The 22623-nt window shown below is 41.0% G+C and overlaps 1 protein-coding gene across 1 annotated transcript; it reads right to left on the minus strand.

Annotated features, from left to right (window-relative positions):
* Positions 1-1494: 1494 nt before the first annotated feature.
* On the minus strand, positions 1495-20528 carry AQP1 (aquaporin 1 (Colton blood group)). Its single transcript, XM_009644062.2, has 4 exons — positions 20139-20528; positions 3682-3846; positions 3188-3268; positions 1495-1674 (listed from the first exon to the last, which is right to left on the minus strand). The coding sequence occupies exons 1-4, from the start codon at positions 20526-20528 to the stop codon at positions 1495-1497; spliced, it is 816 nt and encodes a 271-aa protein (XP_009642357.1).
* Between the last annotated feature and the right edge of the window lie 2095 nt (positions 20529-22623).

Below are 22623 nucleotides of genomic sequence, written 5' to 3' on the forward strand. Positions count from 1 at the left end.
ATGGATTCCCATGTCAACCCTCTCTCAATTCCCATGTCCACGCTGTCTCTCTAACAGGATACATACATCATATTATCTCTGGGGTGTTTGTCTGAATGGTAAAGTGTACAGCTCTTTATGTAGGTTCCTCTGGGCCTCATTTCATGTGTAAAACTGTTTAGTGCAGAACAAGTATATCAGCACGTATCTGCTTTAACTATATTCTATAGTTAGTAGGTAAGACCAGCTAATGCTGTGGGTTACTCAGGAATTCATAAGTAGCACACACACAAAAAGGAAAACAGAAAAGGGTCTTCCACATTGTTTAGAGTGTTAATTTTCTTTACATTTCCAGTGTCATTTATTTTGCTAAGCACTGCTGCAATTCTTTCCACTTGTCTTACACTCCTTTTTTCTTACAAAACAGTATACTAGGCTTTCTGTATAAAACATATATATAAACATTTATATATATATATATATATATAAATCAAAGCAACGACCTCCAAAATGGACTTACACACAGGTATGTATTTGTCCCTCATTAGAAAATATACTGTGTGTATATCTATTCATTGTCCCTGAATGTCACAGCAGTGGCTATTAGAGTGGGGTCAGGAAGAAAGGGGCCTTCTTTTTGCATGGTTTGCTTTAAAACATACAGTTAAGTTATGTAAGATGAACAAAAGCAGAGCAGTGACAGGAACAATGAGATCCTGTTTACATACTGGCACCATGTTCTTCTTGCCATTGTTGTTCCTACTCTCCAATTTGACTTCTAGTTATTACTTCCCAGGAATTAATATATCTGTACATTCTTGCCATATATTCTCTCCCCTTACAATGAGCTGGGTGCAAGTTCAAGGAGAATGAAATACTAGAAAAACTAAAAGGATCTTGGGAATCTGGACATTCTTGCCCTGCTTAACTTTTCTGGCCCTCTTTCTCAGAGATTATCAATCTTTTAGACAATTATGGTTAATTCTACATAACAAGTAATTTTTAGTAGCCTTTCCTTCCAAAGGATGCTTTTGGGCAATGATTTGAGATAGTTTTTTACATGTCCTGCAGGCATTAGATACCAGCCTTGCATATTTGTATAAATACTTTTTCCACTCTAAGGCCCCCATTGTTGGTAAAGATGGTTCTCTGTCCTCGGTATCTATTCTTTCAGCAAACAGACCGATCATTTGAACTCCCTATCATTACTGAGAGATGTGCTGGGAGAACCACCCACACTAAATACACAAGAAATTTTGGTGGTGGCAAGGCAGGGGTTAAATTTCAGCCCAATTTGTTTAGCTCACACAAAAGTGTCTAATGACTTCTTGGCCTGAATACTTTGTACTTGAAAAAGCCCAGATATAAAAATACTGTTAAGATTGGGGGCAAAAAATGGAAACCCATATTGAATTAAAAAACAAAAGTACTGCTTGCTGGTTCACAAAGAGTCTATAACACTGATAAAATCTTCAGAAACCAATGTGCTTTTTTTTTTTTTCCCCTTGTCCTTCCTTATTTTGGCTTCATTTCAACCCGGGAGTTCATATCATCTCCTTCCAGATCATACTCTTCTACTTGGCCACTGGTCCACACCTTCATGCGGTCAGTCAAGTCGCTGCTCCTGGGAGCCAGAATGAAGTCATAAATCAGGGCAGCACTTGCTCCTCCAATGATTGGGCCAACCCAGAAGATCTGAAACACAGTTCCAAACTCAATTAATACATCAAGGCATACCGCGTTTGAAGCTGTTCTGAAAATCTCCTCTGAAGATTTTCTGCACAAAATCTACAGTGAAAAACACAGTCTATCACCTGAATATTAACCATGTGTCAAGAAATCAGGAATTTCTCACTACAAATTGGCAACAGACCCAGAGATGAATAACTGTGACCATGTTGTCAAGTTCTGATATTTAAAATTAGCTATCTACTGGTAAAATATCTCTGTTACTCCAGATCAATTTGGCAGGGGGGCACAATTTCTAAAAGCAACAAGGGCATTAGTTTCCATTCTCCCTCTAACTCCCAGTGACACGTGAATTAGAAAGTAATAATTAGCGAGGACCTAAATAGGGGCTTAATTTGCTTCTATTTTCTATTTAGCTAGTGATATTGTTGTAATTGTATTGGTCTAATCACTTAAGTCAAGTAAAGTTTGGAGGGAGAGGTACTGAAAGTATTTTAGTAGACAGGTTGATTTTATTAGAAATAACAGGTGATTTTGAGGGATTTGCATGGCCAAAGAGTTCCTGAGTCTGAAAACATCTTTTCTTCCATCCAGCAATATTGGTGGTTTAACATGTATTATTACCTCTATCTACTTCTCTCTCTCTACAAAGGAGAATATTTTTTCTGTGAAATTCTGAAAATACTAGCTACTAGCTTAGGTACATTACCTTAGTATTGCAATAGAAGTGTTTAAGTGGGAGATAATGGCAAAATTTCCCCAATGTCCTCCTTTTGTATTTTACTCTTTAGATTAAAATGGCATCTACATCTAAAATTTTCACAAGCCATTGTACTATCACTAAATTTCCATGAATGCCTATGCAAATAGCTGTCAAAATCAGGGCTAGGACAGCTGGAACAAGTTGCATTTTAAATATTCAAGAACATATGCTCATTTAGGGCTTTTGTACTAGCCTTCTTTATTGAACTTTAGTGAAATAAGTAAATTTTCATGAAGTTCCTCATTTTAACCACATTTAACCGCAGGGAATAATCTAAAATGTATAGTGTTTCCAGAACACTTATCAATGAAAACACATAAGCAGACACTTCACTTTAAGAAGATGAACATTTTATTAGCTTCCAAATATTGGATGATCCACTTCGGTTTATAAGCCTGCCTAAGAACCTTCCTAAATTAGGTTTTACCAGATTAAGCAGTAGCACTTTACAAAACAATAAATACTCAAGAAAGGATACTGTGAAATAAGGCTTTAAAGTTTAATATATTTGAAATAAATAAACATAAATAACTGAAGAAAATCTTCTGTATTACTTTGAACATACTTGAACTCAGCTTGAGGACTTTGTGATCTCCTGAGGCTGGTCAGGAGCAAAAGGGGATTATTCATTGTTAAATCAAATAGAAATGGCAACTCACTGACTTGGTGCTAATGCTATGTGTTTAAACGTTTCTGATCTTGTAGATTACGTATATGCAGAGGGTCTTGTAAGCTAAACAAATTTATTCAACTTACCCAGTGATTTTCAAAGTTGTTGGCAATCAGTGCTGAGCCAAAAGATCTGGCTGGGTTAATTCCACAACCGGTGTAATCAATCTAGGAGGTGGAAAGAGAACCAGTGGTGAGGCACTGATGCACCTGTGGCATCTTCATTACACAGGAGGGCAAGCGGCAGCCTGCAGTGTGGTTCAGATGGTCACAACAGCTTCATCCATCCCACCCGTTCTTCCTCAGAAAAAAGGGGGAACGACTGTTTGCCGTATGCCTGTCCTGTCCCACCAGGGAAACAAGTCCTACTACAGTGACTCCTCACAGATGTGCAACCTCATCACTTACTGCCACAGCCACATGGCCAAAGGGAGAAGGGTCATGCACGCTGCAGAAACAAGGACAGTCTCCGAAAAGGAAGGAGAAGGAAGAAACTATCATCTGCCCATCATCTACCTGCCTTCACTGGCCCATTCTGAGGTGGCATAATGCAGATATCAACTGTGAGAGCTAAAACTTACAGCAAGAAGGTGTCCCAAGGCAACGGAAAGACCAATGGCCAAAGGTGCTGATCCTGAGACATCATTCCTTCTCCGGTCTGTGGTGGCAAGGACACACAACACCAGCTGGAAAGTAGCAATGATTTCGATACCTAGTCCTTGGCCCGCATTGATTCCCTCTGAAAGCTGCATGGAGAGAAGAAGGAAAATGTCACTTAATAGTTCTACCTGACTTCAACCAGTATTAGAAATTTTCTAGGATCTACTTTCACAATAGTAAAATGCAGACCTGCACAGCCATTTGTTGCCTCAGGTTGCTTTCGCTTAACAAGAAAAAAAAAAAAAAATTGAAAAGAAAAGAAAACCAGAAATCAGTTTTGAAATAGTCACCACTGTCTTCAAGCCTAGGCATAACCATCATTTTTGGTGATTCAACATGGTGGCATGGTTGCTGCATCCAGCTAAAGTGAACGCTCAACCACTAGGCACAATAGGAACATAACTGCTTTACATGTGAGAAACAAAGGAGACGGAGATTTGCCTTTAAGAAAGTTTACCCATAGAAGTGAACTGTGGTGCCTTGAGACATTTATTCATTGCTTTTGAGCATGAGGATGCTATGGTCATGTTAAACATTGCTCAGCTTGCCTCTACCAAATGGGACAGGAGGAGGAAGGGACAAATAGACAGTAAGAAAGGTGCATAGCTCTGGATAGTCTGAAAGTGTCTATCTCTGTGATTGACAAGTCTCAAAACAAGGATTTCATGTAGACAAGGTCCTGAAAAATGCTGGCCCCATGGGCAGATTTCTACATGAATACTAAAACACCCATACTATGATTCAATTGCCTAAAAGTATGCCTCCAAGGCCATTTGAAATACCCTGAGACAGCCATGGTGTTCATGCAGGACTGGTAGATCTGACACAAGTCCTATAGAAGAACAAAAGTATCTAAAATGGCTCTCGATGCCAATGTTTATCTAACTTGGATAGGTAATGAACACAGTCAATGGAGATGAGATCCACTCAGCTGATGAAATGTAGGTGATCATCTGAGAGTCAACTGAATAGCTCTGTCTTTTGTATTCAATAGATCTCATTTGACTACAACAAAAGCTTAGACACTTAACTCGCATGTAGACCAATTTTAGGTGTCTTAGACTCAAACTGAATCTCACTCAACTTCTTTGGGAGCCAGAAAAAAACATCCACAATTCAGGAATCCTGAGGGGCTCATGGGGGAAGTATTTCAATTTCCTACTGAAGTAAAGCAGATTCTCTATAGAATTTCACACTGGCAGACATAGATATTCCAACTATATTATTAATCATTAAATCAGTAGAGTTTGTGATTAATCTAAATGCTGTAGAACATATTAAACCCACAGTAATTCACATAAATGAACACTATACAGTAGAAATGCTGTCATACTTCAGTATTGTTAGAACTTGTGCTTAACAAGAAGCTGTGGATCTAAACCATTCAATGTTATAATATGTTTTGAATTCTGCTTCTAATTGCTGTGTTCACTGGTATCTTAGTTAAGACAAGACAAGCCTGTATCTGAACTGAATAACTTGGTGTTAAGCAGAAGAAACTGCTTTGCACGGATAGGATGGAACACAAGCTTGGACACAGGCCAGAGAAACTGAGAATGTGAGTGACTCAGAGTAGGAGGCAAACTCTGCAAAACTTATGCTCAAGAACAGTGCTATCAGCAGGTTATCCCATCTGTCGTAGCCTCTGCATTAGAAATTGCTAGGTCATACATGACAACAACATAATTCAATGTTATTGTGACCAGTCCAGAACAATGAGGCTATGGGAAATCATGCTTTAAATCTGTTTTTGTGGTTTTACGCTCTAACTTCCCCCAAAATAATATTTGAATAACCTTAACACTTAAAGTTTTGCTGAACTCTTTCACTTTCCACCTTTGCTGTTCGCTTTTCCTGTTTCTTCTGTGTAACAAAGCAGCATAATATCAGATTTTAAGCACTGAAAAAAAAAAAATCACCTGAGTCTTCAGCCAGCATAAATCCGATTATCTACATTAAAACTGAAAATATATTGATATCTAAGCCCTGCCAATCTGAAACATTAGTGATAGATCTTTGTATCTTCTTCTTTAATATGCAGGACTGATATCCTTTTAGTCAGAAACAGTTTATCCACAGATAGAAGGGAATTCAGGTTGAAATGGTGGGCATTTTGCTTCCTTCAGCATCCATACAGTAGAAACTGAAATCAATTAATGAAACCTTCAGCATTAAGAAGACTTATATGTGAGAAATAAAAGTCTGTCATGAATATAAACAGATGAGCTGGCAGTGAAAATGACATGATCCAGAAATTCATGCCGAACACCTGATATATCACTAAATTAATAATATATTACTTTGGTCATTTCCTTTTAAAACCAATTACTTTTTTGGCCGCAGAGACAGTGGGATTTGTGGCACTCAACAACTTAGGCTTCAAATGCATCCCATTGATATAAAAAGTGATAGTATTCCTTCAAGAATCTGGACTATAGGCTCTCTAGAAAATCCCATCTCACATTTGGAAGGCCAAATGGTCAAACTTGAAAGGCAAGTGTATTGGAAAATAGGTGAGTGACATGCAGGTGCCCAAAAGTGGATGTGAAACTAAATTCTCTTCTGTCATAATGACACTGTTAAACCCCAGAGACTCTCGCTCTAAGGACTGACGCATCGATGTTAGTATTTGACAAAAGCCTTGGCATTTCAAACAATTAAATACTGACCTACCATTAGCCTTTCCCTTCGTTTGAAGGGCTTCTATAAAAAAAGAGGAAAATTATGCTGTTAAAACCTGTGATAATCCTTATCTTTGAGAGGCGGAAATCATATTCTTCCTTTCCCTCCAGGAAAACACATCCTACAGCTGACGTGATTTGAGGTCATTCTCCCTGCTAATCAACACTTATTGATGGGCTGTGCAGAATCAAAGAAAACCTGGAAATATCATAGGAAACCTTTTTCTTTCCTCTAGTATGTAATTTTACATGGCCTGCCAGGGACATAAGATTCCACTGTGAGAGCAAGGACTCTGGGCCGAGTTCCAAAATGAGACAAACCAAGGCAAACCTTGCATATTCAGCTTTGTCGTGGTCTGTGGATCTGCAGTATATAAATGTAATATCACAGATGTTTGTTATTTCCCTACTTATCAGAGCTATATTGTCAATACGACAGCAGCCTGGACGCTCCTAGACATAGCAACATATGGAACAGCATGAGTCCTCACCACCCTAACCACATCCCAGCCAGAGCATAACATGGATAGTAGGAAGGTACATTTTCTAGTATCAAGGTAAAATGTATGTAGATATTTGTGTGTATTTATATTTATGAAATCCTTGGTCACTGTGGATTTGCAAGAGTTACCCAGCTAATAACGTAATATAAAACATCTTGCACCTATTGAATCTGTTGGTTTACACTCTTGACAGAACCAGTTAGGTACAACCAACATGAGTTGGTCACCTTCTCATTGTATTTCCCATACATTATTCAGGTTTTTTGAGGAAAGTTTGAATTTTTGTAGAATACCTGACTCCAGAAACTTCAGCCTCTGGTGAGGTCAGGGTTGTCTAAAGTTTAACCTGAATCTAGTATGAAGTAGTGCTATACATTACAGTGACCTGGCTACCTGTGGCTATCAATAATACAAACACAAAAATCAGCTGCTGGTCTTAACATCTAGCATTCTGCTACTGAGAATATCCAGAATATAAAGCGATCATATCTCTGGTTCGTAAATAGATAAAATAATGCCTTGAAACATAAGACACAGTCAACTCTACTGCAGTGTTGGGGTGAAGGAGCCCTTTTCCAGTGAGCTGTACCCACACTGCAATGACTTTCTTCCCTGAGTTGGGAGGCTGCTTGCCAGTGGTCACAAGGCATGTAGGCAGGATATGTGGGCTGATACTGCATTTGCCCTTGATGTGTCTGCAGGGAAATCTCTGACCTCTTCTGATCTTAGTCCAATAACTCTCACATGCTCTGCATTTTAGGTGATGCTCATTAAGGCAACAGCAAAAATGTCAGAGGGCAGGGAACAGCACAGCAACTCCCTGACCTTTTCATGCTTCAGAGTTGTGAGGCTTGGAGTGGATTCGGTGCTTTAAGGAACCAAATATGCTCTAAGGGATTAAAATGAAACACACAAGCCCATGTTCACCTCCAACACATTTTCCCTTACCAGAGGAGTCCATCCAGACTTCTTCTTTATTGTTCACATGAATTGTTCCACTAAACTTCATTTCTAAGTCACTATTTTGACAGAAGAAACACCAGAAACACCCAAGAAATGGGTTACATCATTGGCAAGAGTTGAAAGTTATGTGTAGACACATATATCTGATCAGCTGAATCATTCTCGGCTGCATTAGTTTGCACTGAGTGATTCTCCCTTGATGGTAATAGCACCCAGATGACAAGCAGAAGCCCACATGTAGGCACCCCAAATGAGGTGTATCCTTCTGTGAGCTGAATCCCACCACTAATAATTTACCTGAGTTCACTGTGAATCTGAACGAGTTCATGGAAGAAAAATCCAATGGAATTCAGTAAATTTATAGAAATTGCATGCCATTCAGAAAGCTGCAACTGTTTGGAAGCTGAGGAAGCACTTGGGGCACACTGAACGCCTCTGCTTTGCACTACTGGGCATAGGGATGAAGTACAGTATCCATTCCCCATTCAAAGATTAGCTTTACCTGGTAATGCTACTGCTTCTCCTGAGCAACCTGGTTTAAAGTCAGCACTGGCCCTGCTTTGAGCAAGAGATTGGACTAGAGAGACCTTCTGAGGTCCCTTCCAACCTGAATTATCATATGAGACCTCAGTTCTTTGGAAAGGTTCTTCCTGCAGGAAGTTCTGGGACAGAATTGCCTCAGTGCTGCTCTGGCTCAGCTAAGTTGATGTCTAGAACCAGCTGGTGACATGTACAGATAGCAGAGACACAGTTGATGGATCAATCACTGGGAAGGCTCCGCATAGATCTAGTCCATATTGGTGAGTGAGCCAAAAGACATCTAATATAATCAAATTAATGGAGAATTGTTATCTGCTCATGACTGTGAAAGTAACTAGTTGAGATAAACACCTGCTTTTTGGTCTTTGGAAATGAGTAGCGGTCACATTTCTTCCATTTCTCCACATCATCAGACAGGAGATGGGAACTATGGAAGCTTGTTTCTCAGCAGTGCCCTTAACTGCCATATTTAGCTGGCTGACTTCCACAGCTTCGAGTAATAATGTGGGCAACTTAATGGTATGTTTTCTTTCCTTTTGTGGTTTTTTTTTTTGTTTTGTTTTAGAGCAGGATATTTATTAGTTGTCTGCCTTCAGAGAAATGAGGACAGGAAATTAAACTGGCCCAAGGTAAACCCAACCGTGTACTTCTCCAGTGACTTCATATTTTTCTCATTAGGAGTAAAAGTATATCCAGTTCAAACCTGTTTCCCGTTATACGGATAAGACAGTTTGTTATGCAAGGTTGTTTCATCACATGGTGCTCTGCTCCATCTCATCCAACAAACCCTTAGCCATGGATTGTATCTTCCAGGGTCCAGCTTACTTTCATATGACAGGGATTAGTTTCTCATTGTTCCTGAAAAATGATAGGCCTCTGGAAATGTAGAAGTCTATTTTTCAGTAGTGGAATTTCAATTGTCTCCATTCTTACGAAACACTTCACTGCAAGCCATGCTGGCTGATGTGTTTTAGAGAGAGAAAGGTGAAGCCACCGCAATTTAGTGACACATATAACATCACTGATGGCTGGGACTTCTCTCCTTTGCATATCCCCTCCATCCACTAGGTAAGGCAGCTTTTGCAGAACCCCAGCAATGCCATGGCTGCATGGCAGCAAAACCATTACCCCTGTAACAGGACAAGGGGTAATGGTTTTAAACTAAACCAGGGTAGGTTTAGACTAGATAGAAGGAAGAAATTCTTTACAATGAGGGTGGTGAAACACTGGAACAGGTTGCCCAGAGAGGTAGCGGAGGCCCCATCCCTGGAAACATTCAAGGCCAGGTTGGCTGGGGCTGTGAGCAACCTGATCTAGTTATCGGTGTCCCTGCTCCTGCAGGGTGGTTGGACTGGATGACCTCTAGGGGTCCCTTCCAGCCCAAAACATTCTATGATTCTATGATTCTATGATTCTATGATTCTATGATTCTATGATTCTCACATAAGAAGAAGCATGTTGTGGACCGACTGTAAATGTATTACTTTTTATTAAAGTGGTTTTAATATTCATGTTGGGAAAAGAACTATGTTCTCCCATCCATACAAAACCCAGCATTTTAAGGAGCTGTGCTGCAATAAATAATATCCTTATATCAGACCTCTTTCCTTGTGCATTGAAATCAAATACACAGCTAAAGATTTGCACCAGGACTGCTGTTTTCAGCTTTCCAAGTTATTAGTTTATCTCTGCCATAGCAGAATTTTTTCTTAAAGGAAGACTTTGAGCATTTTACTCAAGCAATTTTGAATCCATTTCCCTGGTTACACCACTGGCTGACTATTCAAAAAGGCCATCTTGCCATCTTACTGTGTTTTCTTCCCGTAGCTTAAACTTTCCCTTCTTTGATTTTCCTTTTTTTTTTCATAATAAGGAAAAGTCTTCACAGCAGTTTAAATGGTTCATGTCCTCTTCTTCATCCCTACACTGGAAATAAGAATTATGCTGCTGTCTGTCATTTAATTGTTTAGCTGGGCAAAGTTCTTTAATGCAATGTTCTTTAAATGTAATCTCAGAAACTAATCTCCCTACTTCCCTCAAAACCATCTTCCACTATCTGGCCTGTCATTTTGTCTGACTTTTCTTATTCCTTCAGCTCGAACTCTGTCATGAAAATAACTTGATAATTTCTGTCTTGAAAATATACCTTTCTTCTGCTGTAAGTCTGTCCTAGATATCCATAGCTATAAACCTTCCTTTAACTCACAGTCAAAATGTATTCAGAGACTTTATCCAGTCAAAATGTATTCAGAGACTTTATCCATGGCTACTTAGCTACAGTTATTCTCTTTTGTTCTTGCTCTTTAACAGTATCACTCTGAAATGGATGTTTCTATATATTTGGGTGTTAGGGATTCAGAGAGTACAAAAGTCTCATTTCTTCGGTAAGTAGAGACAGGCAAAGATCTAAAGAGTTTCACTTAAAATTATACGACAGGAGCACTCAGAAGAAGCTGCTTATGAGGCAAAGAATTAGATTTGGATTGTATCCTAGATCAACAATAGAAGCATTCAGCAGAACCTAGGGACAAAACATATTGTCCTCTGCTAGATTATCCTTCCTATAAATACAGCCTTAAGAGTTCTAAAGGGGACTCATTCAATTCCCAAAGCACAAATCATATTTTCCATTCTTTGGACAGCAGACACCCTCCAGGAACAAGACCAACCTCCCTCCTCCCACCCTATCTTCAGGCTGATGAGAAACTAGCCAGGGCTTTGTGTCGCAGCAGCCTGGTATGCCATAAAGAGAAGAGTGATGGTTTCATCTGTGTTAAACCAGAGCACATAAAGATTACATGTGAGGCCGGAGACAGACAGTAAAAGTCAATTCCTCTATAGGACTTCCATTTAGCACAGCTAGTTAGACACAGACCATTTGTCTCATTTACACTTTTAATTTTTGATGTGCCTCTGGGAAAGTTGCTTTGGGGAAACATTTTTTTTTTTTTTAATCTCGCTGCTGAGAAATAAACAACTTCTATTGAAAGGATGAGGAATGGTGCGTTGTTTTTTCTTTGGTTTTACCCAGGAAACCCAAGTAAATAGTTCATTTTCAGTTACACTTTTGAAGCACTCATTTATACCAAGGAGCTCTTTATGATCTCCCGTATTCTCAGCCCAGAAGGAGATGGTCTTTCAATGGGGAATTTTGGGCATACCTGAATTTTGAGCCTAATAAAATCTTCCTTTTGATGTTTTTCCTGGAATACCTAGCTGAATTTGCAAAAACCTCACAGTATGGGTGTTGGCAATTGTACCAAAACTATATTAATTTTATACTTCTAGACAAACACTCCAACAAACCTGTGAAGTTTTCAAACTTTCCAAGTCTGACATAGTTCATACAACCAGTCTTGTGCAAAGCATTGAAGATTTGGCATTTCCATGGAGTAAAAAAATAGCTCTGAATACATGCAACGGATTTCAGGAATTAGGGGAACAATTCCATCTCCTTCATTTCTCCACCTTGTTCATCAAGGAAGAAGTCTTACCAAAGGAAGAAAAGGGGGCCAAACCTGACATTATTCATTCCTCAGCCCAAATACAGTCATCATTAACTTCAGGAGAAGTTGTGTATATATGCACAAGGAAACGTGCCACAGTTCTACTTTGAAAGTGTTCATTGGCTTCACTTGGCACAGAATTAGTGTCAAGAGCCTGGGAAACTTTGGTTTTCTGTGGTACCTCTCAGTGGTTCCTGGAGAGGGGATGCTTGGGACTCCACCAGGAAAGTACACAGAGGATTTATTTTCTCCTTTCTGGTCCACAAATGCCAAACGAGGATCCCCTTGCAGAGATTTCAGGACACACTTTTTCTCTCCTTCTGTTTATAGAGTTTCCTCCAGGATGCCTATCAGGCTCTGTATATTGGCTTTAACAGGTTAATGCTGTGCCTTAGCCTCAGATCTCATTGACTTCAGTGGAGTTAAACACCATCACTAGTTTTGGCTCTGGATGCCAGAAAGAGCAGTACTTTCCTATTAGGTTGCACATTAATAAATACACAGGGCCACAGGCTGCTCCCAGCCAGGCCAGAAAAACCTCCAGAAGGCATTCACTTGCTCCATGACATTGGTATTAATATTAACCTGGGGGTAGTGAGGAGCACTGCCACAGACCATGATGTCTCTTTGTGCCAGGTACTGCATCAGCCCACAATGAAAAGGTGCCTCTGCCTCCGCATATTTGTAATAAAGAGACAGCAGTTTAAAGGCAGGGAAATACAGACACCGAGAAATGAAGACACGTAACATACATAACAGCTTGTCATCTGTGAAGTTGAGCACAAGCACGATAGTTTGATCTAGTTTCCCTAACTCTGGAACAGAGATTTTTCTTTGATATTTTCAATTGCGATACCAGGTAAAGATCTCTCTGTTATTGAATTTTCTCGATTAAGCTGGAGAATAGACAAATAAGCAAAAATGTACTAATGCTCTAAAGAAAACAGGCAATTTCCTCTTGAGACAAACAGGAAATTTTTCAAGGGCTATTTTTTCTTCCTTTAGTACTTGTGATGTGGTTTAGTATCCTTGCTTTAAAAAATGCTTCTCTTAAATGTAGCTATATACAACCTAGGTAGTGACATTTTTTAGGATTCTCTGATAAAAAAAATGTTATTCTCGACCCACCCAAAGGTTGAAATTATCTGCTGAAGTACGAGCCCTACTATAATGAGTTAAATGTTGCTTTTAACATTGTATTAATTTAACCAGCAAAGATCCATAACATTCATTCTCATGTTTGCTGTGGAAATTTCCATTTGTCCTCAGGCTGTGGTTCTTGCCATGACAGATCTTGATTTAGAATTGATAACCACTAATAGATATTTTTTAAAAAAATTCTAGTGACCTTAAATTAAGAAATGAAATTTGGGTTTACCTCATCTGAAGAATCTTTCTATCCATCTTTCTGTCTGTTTATCCATCTATCTGTCTCCGGTGTGTGAGTGTACATGTGGAGGTGTGTATACACATACACACAAAATATCCAAATATATATGGCATAATACATAGCATGCTAAGGAAAAGAAAACAATTTTAACAGTTTATTCACCAGTCAGGAAGGGTGGTGGCAAAATTAATTTCCTTAGATTTCGGATTTAATCCTACTTAGTTTGACAGCTGGTCAAACACAGAAAAAAAATCTTTCTCCAAAAAATCCCAGCATGACTCTGTTTGAGTTACAGTATTAACTAATCTACCAAATTAATAATGTTTTTAGGTCTACTGCAAGTCATTATTTTACAACCCTCCGTGCTCCCCTTTCATCAATTTCTACCGTTTCTATTTAAAGAAGGATCTTAATCTGAGGCTTGCAGAGCATTTTTCAGACAATGCACCAGTCATCCTTGGATGTGGACACAGTTCACGGTATAGAACCTGCTTGAACCACTCTATTCCCATAGAAGGCACCAGAAGGCTGGTATGCAGGTGGCTGATCACTGGGGGCCTTGCCTTGTGCCAGGAATGGCCACACCAAAAGCTCAGGGCATGGCTATATGATCATGGAACAGAAGCACTAAGCAAATCTTTGTAGAAATGGAAATAAGAAATAACTTCTGAGACCTGAGATAAAGATTAGAGCCGTAAGTCCTGTTACCCCCAAATGTTCTGGAGGATGGGTGATAACCATCAGGTTTACATCTCAGCCCAGATGTTTCTGCTGTCACTGTGTGAACACATTAGAAAGTGGCCAAGACTATGGCCAATTTTGAGCAGGTGCCTTTCCTGTGTTCCACCTCCCCGGCCTGGTGAGATTTGATACAATGCTGGCATGCCATAAAAGACTGCTGCTGAAAAACTGAACTTGAATAATGAGCTATTGTTGTGGTGCTCTTTGTTAAGAAGTAAAAATCCCAGACTAATCTCATGTACAGGAACCATTTTGCTCACACTAAAAAAGCAGCGACTTCTGCACTGGTAGAAGCATGCAGATATCCCAGCAGAGGCAAAGTTGGCAGGAGAAGCCTACATTGGATTGAAAACAGGGAGGGAAGAGGGCAGTGACAAGGAGCATGAAGCTCACTGTATTGAAACTTGAGAAAGGAGCAGTATATAATCTGCACTGAGAAAAGGCATCGAAGGGTTTTCAGTAAGCGCTAGAGGTCAGGAACTCAGCTGCATGTCTTGTCCATCCAGCGGCACCTCTGGAACTGCAATTTTCCATACTGACTCAGAGGAAAAGCAGCATCACTTACTCAGTTGTCCACACACATTGTCAAGCTCTCAGTTTATTTTGGAATTTCTTCCAACTTAGTCTGACTTCGTTTAATTTGAGGTTGGAGGAGGACAGACTCATAGGGCGCGGGCACAAAGAGAGAGGGAAATCACAAGGTAAACACTGAGTCATCAAGGCCAACTGTGCAAGTCCCTCTCCCCATGGTAAGAGGGCCACCATTGGTGCACTGGTTTAGACCAGCTGTGAGGAGTCTGGTGATTCCTGTCCATGATCCCCTCCGAGGCAACTTTCTAAAGGATGGGAAAGATTCAGTGAGGAATATCAGGATTAAAACATCAGTATGACCCACCCACAGCATTAAAAGGTGTGGCAGGTCTCAACTTTATGAAAGGGAACTCCCAGTGCAGGGGCAGTTTTATGTTTGCACTAGAGGTCTCTGTGCCTTGGAAATTTGTTGGGAGAAAAGTCACCAGCATTGATGTCCTAGAGATAAGATGATCCATCTGCAGAAGCTAAGGATCCACATATGCCCCATCTTATGCTCCAGTCTCCTGGAGGCGAGTGATTGTCCAGACTTCAGCTTTCCCACGTAGCAGAATAAGTCTGGAGCTGGGGGACACATAGCAGGGAAAAAAAGCCAAATCCAACACAGGAGTTCAAAGCTGCTCTGCTGCTGGACTGCAATCCAGCTAAGTGGGATTACTTATGGAAAAGGGACTCATTGTGTGACTTTGATGAGGGTGGAAGGTGTCTCCAAGCAGCAGACACTGCCCTGGTATGAAGAATCAAGGACAGCAAAGGGCTTCTTTCTCCCTGTCTTTGAGAAAGGATTTGGAGTTGGCCACTGTGTGTTTATCACCAAAGGACGTTGCACCCTTATGTACACCAGTTCTTCTGGCACAGCTGATCCAACTTTGCCAAGCAGTAGTGGCAGAGACACAGCCAATCGCACTGGGAATCCAAAGGGTGTTCCAGCAACAAGTGACTTTCCACACTCCAGGACTGATATCTACATGACAATTTACCTGTCTTAAGAAAATGTTTCAGAACCCCGAATCCACTGACCACAGATCACTTCTGGCTTTTCTGGAAAGTTTTTCAGTCACACAAACAACTTTTATCACTGTGTGTTTTTTAAAACTAAATCCTTCTATTTGTTATTCTTGGTTGTTTTTCTTCTCTCTTTATCTACCCTGACCAACATTTACATCCAAGTCTGTTTTCCTTGCCTACAGTTTTTGATCTGCTTATAACTTTGAAAATAATATCTTTCATCATAAACTTCAAGTTTTCAAATAGTTTCCAAATTGTAGCACCGAGAATTAGGGGGCACATTTCCTGGTGCTCTAGTCAGTATGCCAAAATACAGATGTTATGAAATTGTAAAGCAGTGTCTGTGTTTTTCACAAACTCTGTTTCTTTTCACAAAAAAAAAAAAAAAAAAAAAAAAATAAAAAACTGAGCTAAAAAAATTTTTTTCAGCATGTTTTTAAAATTTTCAAAATTTTTTTTTTTTTCAAAAAAAAAAAAAAAAAAAAAAAAAAATTAAAAAACTGAGCTAAAGAAATTTTTTTCAGCATGTTTTTAAAAGCTTGATAAAAGTTCTCAAGCTAATCTTCGCTGAACCACAAATATTGTGTTACCTTACAGTACAGAAGGCTCCTCTCACCCGCCTTTCCTGCTCGAGCTCTTTGTTAGTCATTAACAGCCTGTGATGAATAGCTTCTTCCATTATCCAAACTACAGATCTGTCCTCACTAGACAACAGCCAGCTATGCTGGCAGATTGAGTGCACTTTGGGTTAGGTATTCTCTATTCTTGCAGATATACCTAATGGAAATTTGTAGCATGTAGTAATACCATTGCCAAAAAAAGATACAAGGTGATGTAAGGAAAAATATTTAAATTCTTAGAACAACAAACACACTGCATACTCCTCTTTCAGATTTTCCAATTCTCAAAGTTTTTGCTCTGGCACCCACACCACTACTAAAATATATGGGAAGTTAAGTGTCTTAAAAGGATTCAGCAATCTAAATACCTCTCTGAATACAGTCCAGAATGCCTTATTCGGAACCAGCCAAAGTAGCTAAAAATATTTCCACTGCCTTCAGCAAAGTTTGAATCAAACTCTTCATATGTGACTCTTTTGTCTGTCTGGGTACAAACCAGACCTTTATACTGAACACATTAAAGGAGCATCCTCCTTTTTCATTCTCCCTTCCTTCTCTTCAGCCTTGCACCTTACATGGTTGGGTTTTGTGCTTCATTTGCTTGTGTTTCCCTATTTCCCTTTGGGCAATGAGAAAGGCACAGATTCATCCCACTTCATTTTGGATACTTAACAGAGGTTCCCAAGTCTGGAGCCTCATCATGCCAAAGAAGAGCTGGCTGCCTCTGGAGGGCAACTCAATGGAGCTAAAGGCTGAAGTGCCTCTCTTTGTCTCTCCTTCTCCGTGAACTAGAGAGGAACCTATGGAAATGGGCTCCTCACTTGGCCCCTCAGTGCAGGACCTACATACAGCTGGGCAGGATGAACCTAAGTTCAGGCATGCAATCCTGCCCAGTATCCACTGGAGACACTGGATAGCCACCGACTCCCTTAAACTGCTCCCACTCTCCTTCTCCGTGAACTAGAGAGGAACCTATGGAAATGGGCTCCTCACTTGGCCCCTCAGTGCAGGACCTACATACAGCTGGGCAGGATGAACCTAAGTTCAGGCATGCAATCCTGCCCAGTATCCACTGGAGACACTAGATAGCCACTGACTCCATTAAACTGCTCCCACCACATTTTTCCTGTAAAAAACGCCCCTCCAGGGGTACAGCAGGGTCAGAACAGAGGACACATTGGTGCACATCCAAGTCCTCTTCCCAACCTTGTCAAACAAACAGCACTCCCTTTCTGCCTATTCTTTTGCTTGATAGTGAATCTACACCTCGTTTTCCACAGGAAGGGCAGGAAGACAAAGCAGCTGGTTGGGATGCCAGCTGTGTCCCTCCCCTCCATGTCTTCAGGTTAAAAAGCATGACATAAAAGGAAATCTCTGTGGTTTGTCCTTATCATCTCGTTGCTGAAGAATGCAGCATGACCTTGGTGCTGGGTTGTGGTTTCAGTGTGGTTTTCGGTGTTGTGACCGGCTCTGCACAAGGACAGCCATTCTGCCATTCTCCCCCACCCTGGGCTCAGACCAGTCTGCCCCTCCCCAGTCCTCACCTCCCCTCCCCAGACAGTCCCATCTTGTCAGTGGGAAATGAATGGATTTGCTTTCCTCTCTAGTTCTTTCTTGCAAGGGAGAAGAACAGCTGCTGCCCTCCCCATCCCCTCGGAGGTCTCCCCACTGCTCCTCCAGCCAGAACATTTATAACTGAATGTGAAAGGGAAAATAAAAAATCAAAATTCTGAATATTTGAAAATGACAAGCACTGAGACCAGGGCTTTTCACAGTGTTTAGGAATGATTTTATCCATTAATTCATACACAGAAAGTGTTACCAGGTTTTTAAGATAGGCATGATGGAGACTCACACTATCTGGTTTTGCCTACAGTGATGGCCGTGAAAACAATGTATTTTATTGTATTCCAGAGGTGTTCCTGGAGGGGGAACAAGGCTTCCACCCTAACATGCAATTGTTGAGGTTCATGAAGGAGCCTGCTAAGCTCACTAAAATCAGTGACTGCACCGATCTTTCCTGATCTTTCCTGATTTTTCCATCTGTCCCCATAGGCTCTTCTCAGATGTCCTTGTGCAGAGCTCTGAATTACAGCTCTGTAGCTTGGAGAGTTACTGAGTGAGGAGCAAGAAGAGTCTGGGGTGATCATCTACACTCCCTTTACAAATGGAGAGATTCAGAAAGGAGTCAGCCATCGGCATTTTGTGGTAAGCAAAAGGGGAAGAACAAATGTAAGTGCTACTGAAACCAGACCTCCCGTGTTTAATGGCAGTTGGACCTCTCGAGGAAACCACTTGGGCGGATACCCTGTCCCATGCGGTCGAGCAGTTCCCTCTGCCAGTGGTTTCAGAGGAAAAGATCATGTATCACACACACAGCCAGAGCCTTCTGGAGCTAATAAAATGATTCGCTCTTCTTCCCCAAAATGTTTTGGATTAACCCATCAAAATTTCTGAAACGGTGGCACGATGAAATACCTGCAAGGCATCAGGCTCAAGGGAGGTAAGCAGCCAACCCACAGAGTAAAATGAGGGTGGATGTTACTAAGCTGCTCAGGAATCACTTTCTTAATATCAGATTTTATTATGTTTTCAAAACCTGCCTCATTTTCTGAATTAACTGTAATGACACAACATGCAAAAACATATTACTTTATTCGCTAATTTAATTTTTTTGATCCTTTCCTCAACTTTTGCCTAAATGATTTCTGAAGAGATATTGCATTTGCAGCTTTATGTCCCAAATATCCCTGTGACTTCAAATGGCCATAAGATTTCAAATGGGCATAAGATTTCAAATGCTCATAAGTTTCAAACTGCAGTCAGGAATATTCTGCAAGGAAGGGGCCATACAAAAGATGTGAAATACTTGTTCTCAACAGAATCAGGTGAAATAAGTGACTAGAAGGCAATTTCCATTTATAGCACTTTGTCTACTGCAGTGGCTGTAGCACATCCTCTAACGGTGTGATGATTTCAAGTTTAAAAGTGTGTCTATCCTTTTTTCTCCTGTTATGGTACGACGCCAACAGTAAAACGACAAGATTTTGAGGAGGAGGAGTTTTTGCCAGGTAGGTTCTGATGCAGCATGATGTGAGCACCTGGATGGCAGAGGGCTGAAACCTGCACCCCTGTTAAATGTCACTGCCTCACATCTTTCTCCAGTTTACACCTGAGAATTGAGGGCACGGCAAAAGGAGAACCACACAGAAAGTGCAGCTGGGATCTGAGCACTCTGCCTAATGCAACAGGTAGTGCTCACACCTTTGGTGATAGGGTTTCTCTTGCTACATAGCTCTCACGCTGTTCCCATAGGTTTTCATTGCAGTCATCATCAGGTTACACAAACCATTAATTAGGGATTGAAAAAGAACCACATTCACAGAAGCGAAAACAGCGTCGGTATATGCACATTAATCAGCATGCTGCCCGAGACCTTCAGAACCACGGAAGGGACTTGATCATGCAACTGCCAGTGATTTCAGTGTTCAACTGGTGTCAAAAGGCACCTTTCAGCAACCTGGGTGTGCAAAACTGAGCATAAGCAAAACTAATCACGACCATAATGTCCTAAAGCTCCGAAATGGGTGGGGAGGAAGGACTGTCCCTATGACATAGGTCCATCCTGGTATCAGTCAGGACTGGATCCCTTACTACAATAAGCAATTGGCTGCCTGAGGTCACCATCACCACCACCATCACCACCAGACCCCCGACACACACATCTTTAGTAGATTACAGGCATTCCGTTGACATCTTTAGTACATTACAGGTGTTACATTTCTACTCAAAAAAAAAAAAAAAAAAGAAGGAGGAATTGAAAGTTTCTACTTACCGAGTTGAGCCCCAGGAGGTTGTTTGGGAGAGAGGAGGTGATTCCCGACAGAATGGCTGTGGCCACCACTGCCCCCAGGCACTGAGCGACGATGTACATGAATGCCTTGAAGATGCTGATCTGGCAGCTCAGGAGGAGGCCCAGGGTCACAGCTGGGTTCAGGTGTGCACCGCTGATGTGGCCCACACTTTGTGCCATAGTAGCGATGGATAACCCAAAAGCCAGAGAAACCTTCACATTGTCCTGAGACCTTGTTGACGTTTTGTTGCCCACCACTGGGAAGCTAAAACCCAGAGCCGAGCCAATGCTGATAAAAATAAAAAGGCTCATGGCAAGGAACTCAGCCACCACTGCTCTCCAGAACATTTTCTTTTTGAATTCACTAGCCATCTTTCCCCCCTCTCTCTCTCTCTCTCCCCTCCTCACTTTCCCTTCTCCCTCTCTCCCTTCCTTTGCCTGATATTTTTCCTTTGAGGTCTGAAGAGAAATCTGGAGAAAAAATACAGTCCTTGGATTATTTATAGGGCTTTGGGTGGTCTGTAGGAGGGAAGGGGTGTTGCACAAAAGGAGGAAAGAACATCTACATAGATGCTGACTGCTAGATTGATGTAAGACACTGTATGCCTGCCAAAGTTTTTTCTTCCCTTTTTTTTTCCCCCTCCCTTAACAGCGTTCGATCTCTGCTGCCGTTTTTAAGAGGCTTTTTAAAATTCTTGGAAAAGTCTTTAGGAGTGCCTCAGGAATTTTACCCTCACTTCTTTAACTGCTGTATCACCATTCAGCACATGGATTGGAATGAAAGCTTTTACTGGATTTCTGTTTCGAGCTGGACTGAAACAAAAAGCAAAGTTATCTGTGCAGGCTGGTAAGTTATTCACGCTCAGCTTCACCGGCAGCAGATAACATCCGAAAGTTGTAAATAAAGCTGACAACTAAATCCACGCTCTAGAGACTTAAGCACCTCTGTTTCATTTGAAAATGGGTAGAAATGTCTCTGCTGCTGGCTCTGTGAAGACTTAGACTTGTTTCTGATGCCGAGCCTGACGGCTGCACGGACGAACACATGTATTTACACAGGCTCGCAGAAGCTGGAGTTAACTGATGGTAGGGATCAGTTTTAATCTCTGTGACCACCGTGTAAATCTGACCTAACACTGCAGGCAAGCTGGAAGCTTTCTATGGATGCAGTTTGGATGCTGAGAGGCAGATGATTTGGTGGGGTTGGGTGTTTTTTCTTTTTTTTTTTTTTCAATTTTACTAATTTACATAATTTCTTCACTATTTTTCATTCAAGCACAGAGGTATCTCAGGGTTTGCCCAGGCTTGCTGTCCCACACTCCTTCTGACCGTCAGGAAAAAAAAGCCAATTTTAGAGGCTTCCTAGCCCACATCCTGTAGCGAAAGGGTATCTCCCACCACCCTGCTGAAGGTCGGCTGTCCTGGTTGTCACCAGGGAGACTGGCTGGTGCTGCTGGGACACAGCGCTGGCTGGAGACACAGACAGAAGGGGAGAGCAAGGGAGAAGGGAAATTACATGCTTGATTTTGCAGACAAAATGAATCTCCCAGCAGTGCCAGAGTGTCTTTCCGAGCAAAAGGTCTGACCGCCTCTGGTTCTATCGCAGCGGGACTTGTATACATGCCTCAGATTAACCCCTGTGTTAGCAGATCTCTGCCTGGTTTCACGGCTGTTGGTACCTTTATCTGCAAATCAGGGGGTTTGCTCTCACTTCAAACTACACCAAATCTGATCCAGAGTCAGAAACTAAGTCCCCAGGCACAAGTCTTGAAAGATGAGTATTTAAAATCAGCCTACATCTCTGCCGCCTCTTTTTTCTCCCTCTTCGTACTTTAATGCTGTGGTGTCAACTTCTAAATTGTACTTAAATTAATTCAAGGCTTTTTCACTTGGACAGTATGTCGGTGTTAAGATAAAATCAAATACACACCTGGATAATATTAGGCAGTCAATAAGGGGTTTTAAAATATATTCGGCTTTCAAAAGATGGATCAAATAAAAAGCTGAAGACTTTTAAAATAAGAATCCAGACGTCTGCAGCCTGTCATCCCCAAGTTCTTAGTCTTTCTAGACATCATGTGTTCTTGATTTTCTATATAATCAATTTTATTTCCTTCTGTTTTATAAAACATTTCCACAACAGAACCACACCAGGGAAAAAGGAAAAAGCAAAGAACTGGGAACAAATTAATTATTGCTTTTACCCTTCTAGTTACAGTGGGACTTCAATGAGGAACCACGTGACAGACAAATCAAAAGTCAGATTTAGCCAAACATGGTATGTGGTTGGATTTTAATATACGGTACAATTGATGTTAGTTGTATTCTGTTCAGTGAATTTTTTTTATTTACTGCCAGCAGTCTCTGGGATTTGAAGATCTTAAGTGACCAGCTTCTCTGGTCCTACCAAACAGATGCCAAAGACACAGGGCGTATATCACACAACTCAGGGAGCCAGGGAAAGCAG

The sequence above is a fragment of the Egretta garzetta genome, unplaced genomic scaffold (genome assembly GCF_000687185.1).
Source record: "Egretta garzetta isolate BGI_Z169 unplaced genomic scaffold, ASM68718v1 scaffold117, whole genome shotgun sequence".
Taxonomy (NCBI): Eukaryota; Metazoa; Chordata; class Aves; order Pelecaniformes; family Ardeidae; genus Egretta; species Egretta garzetta.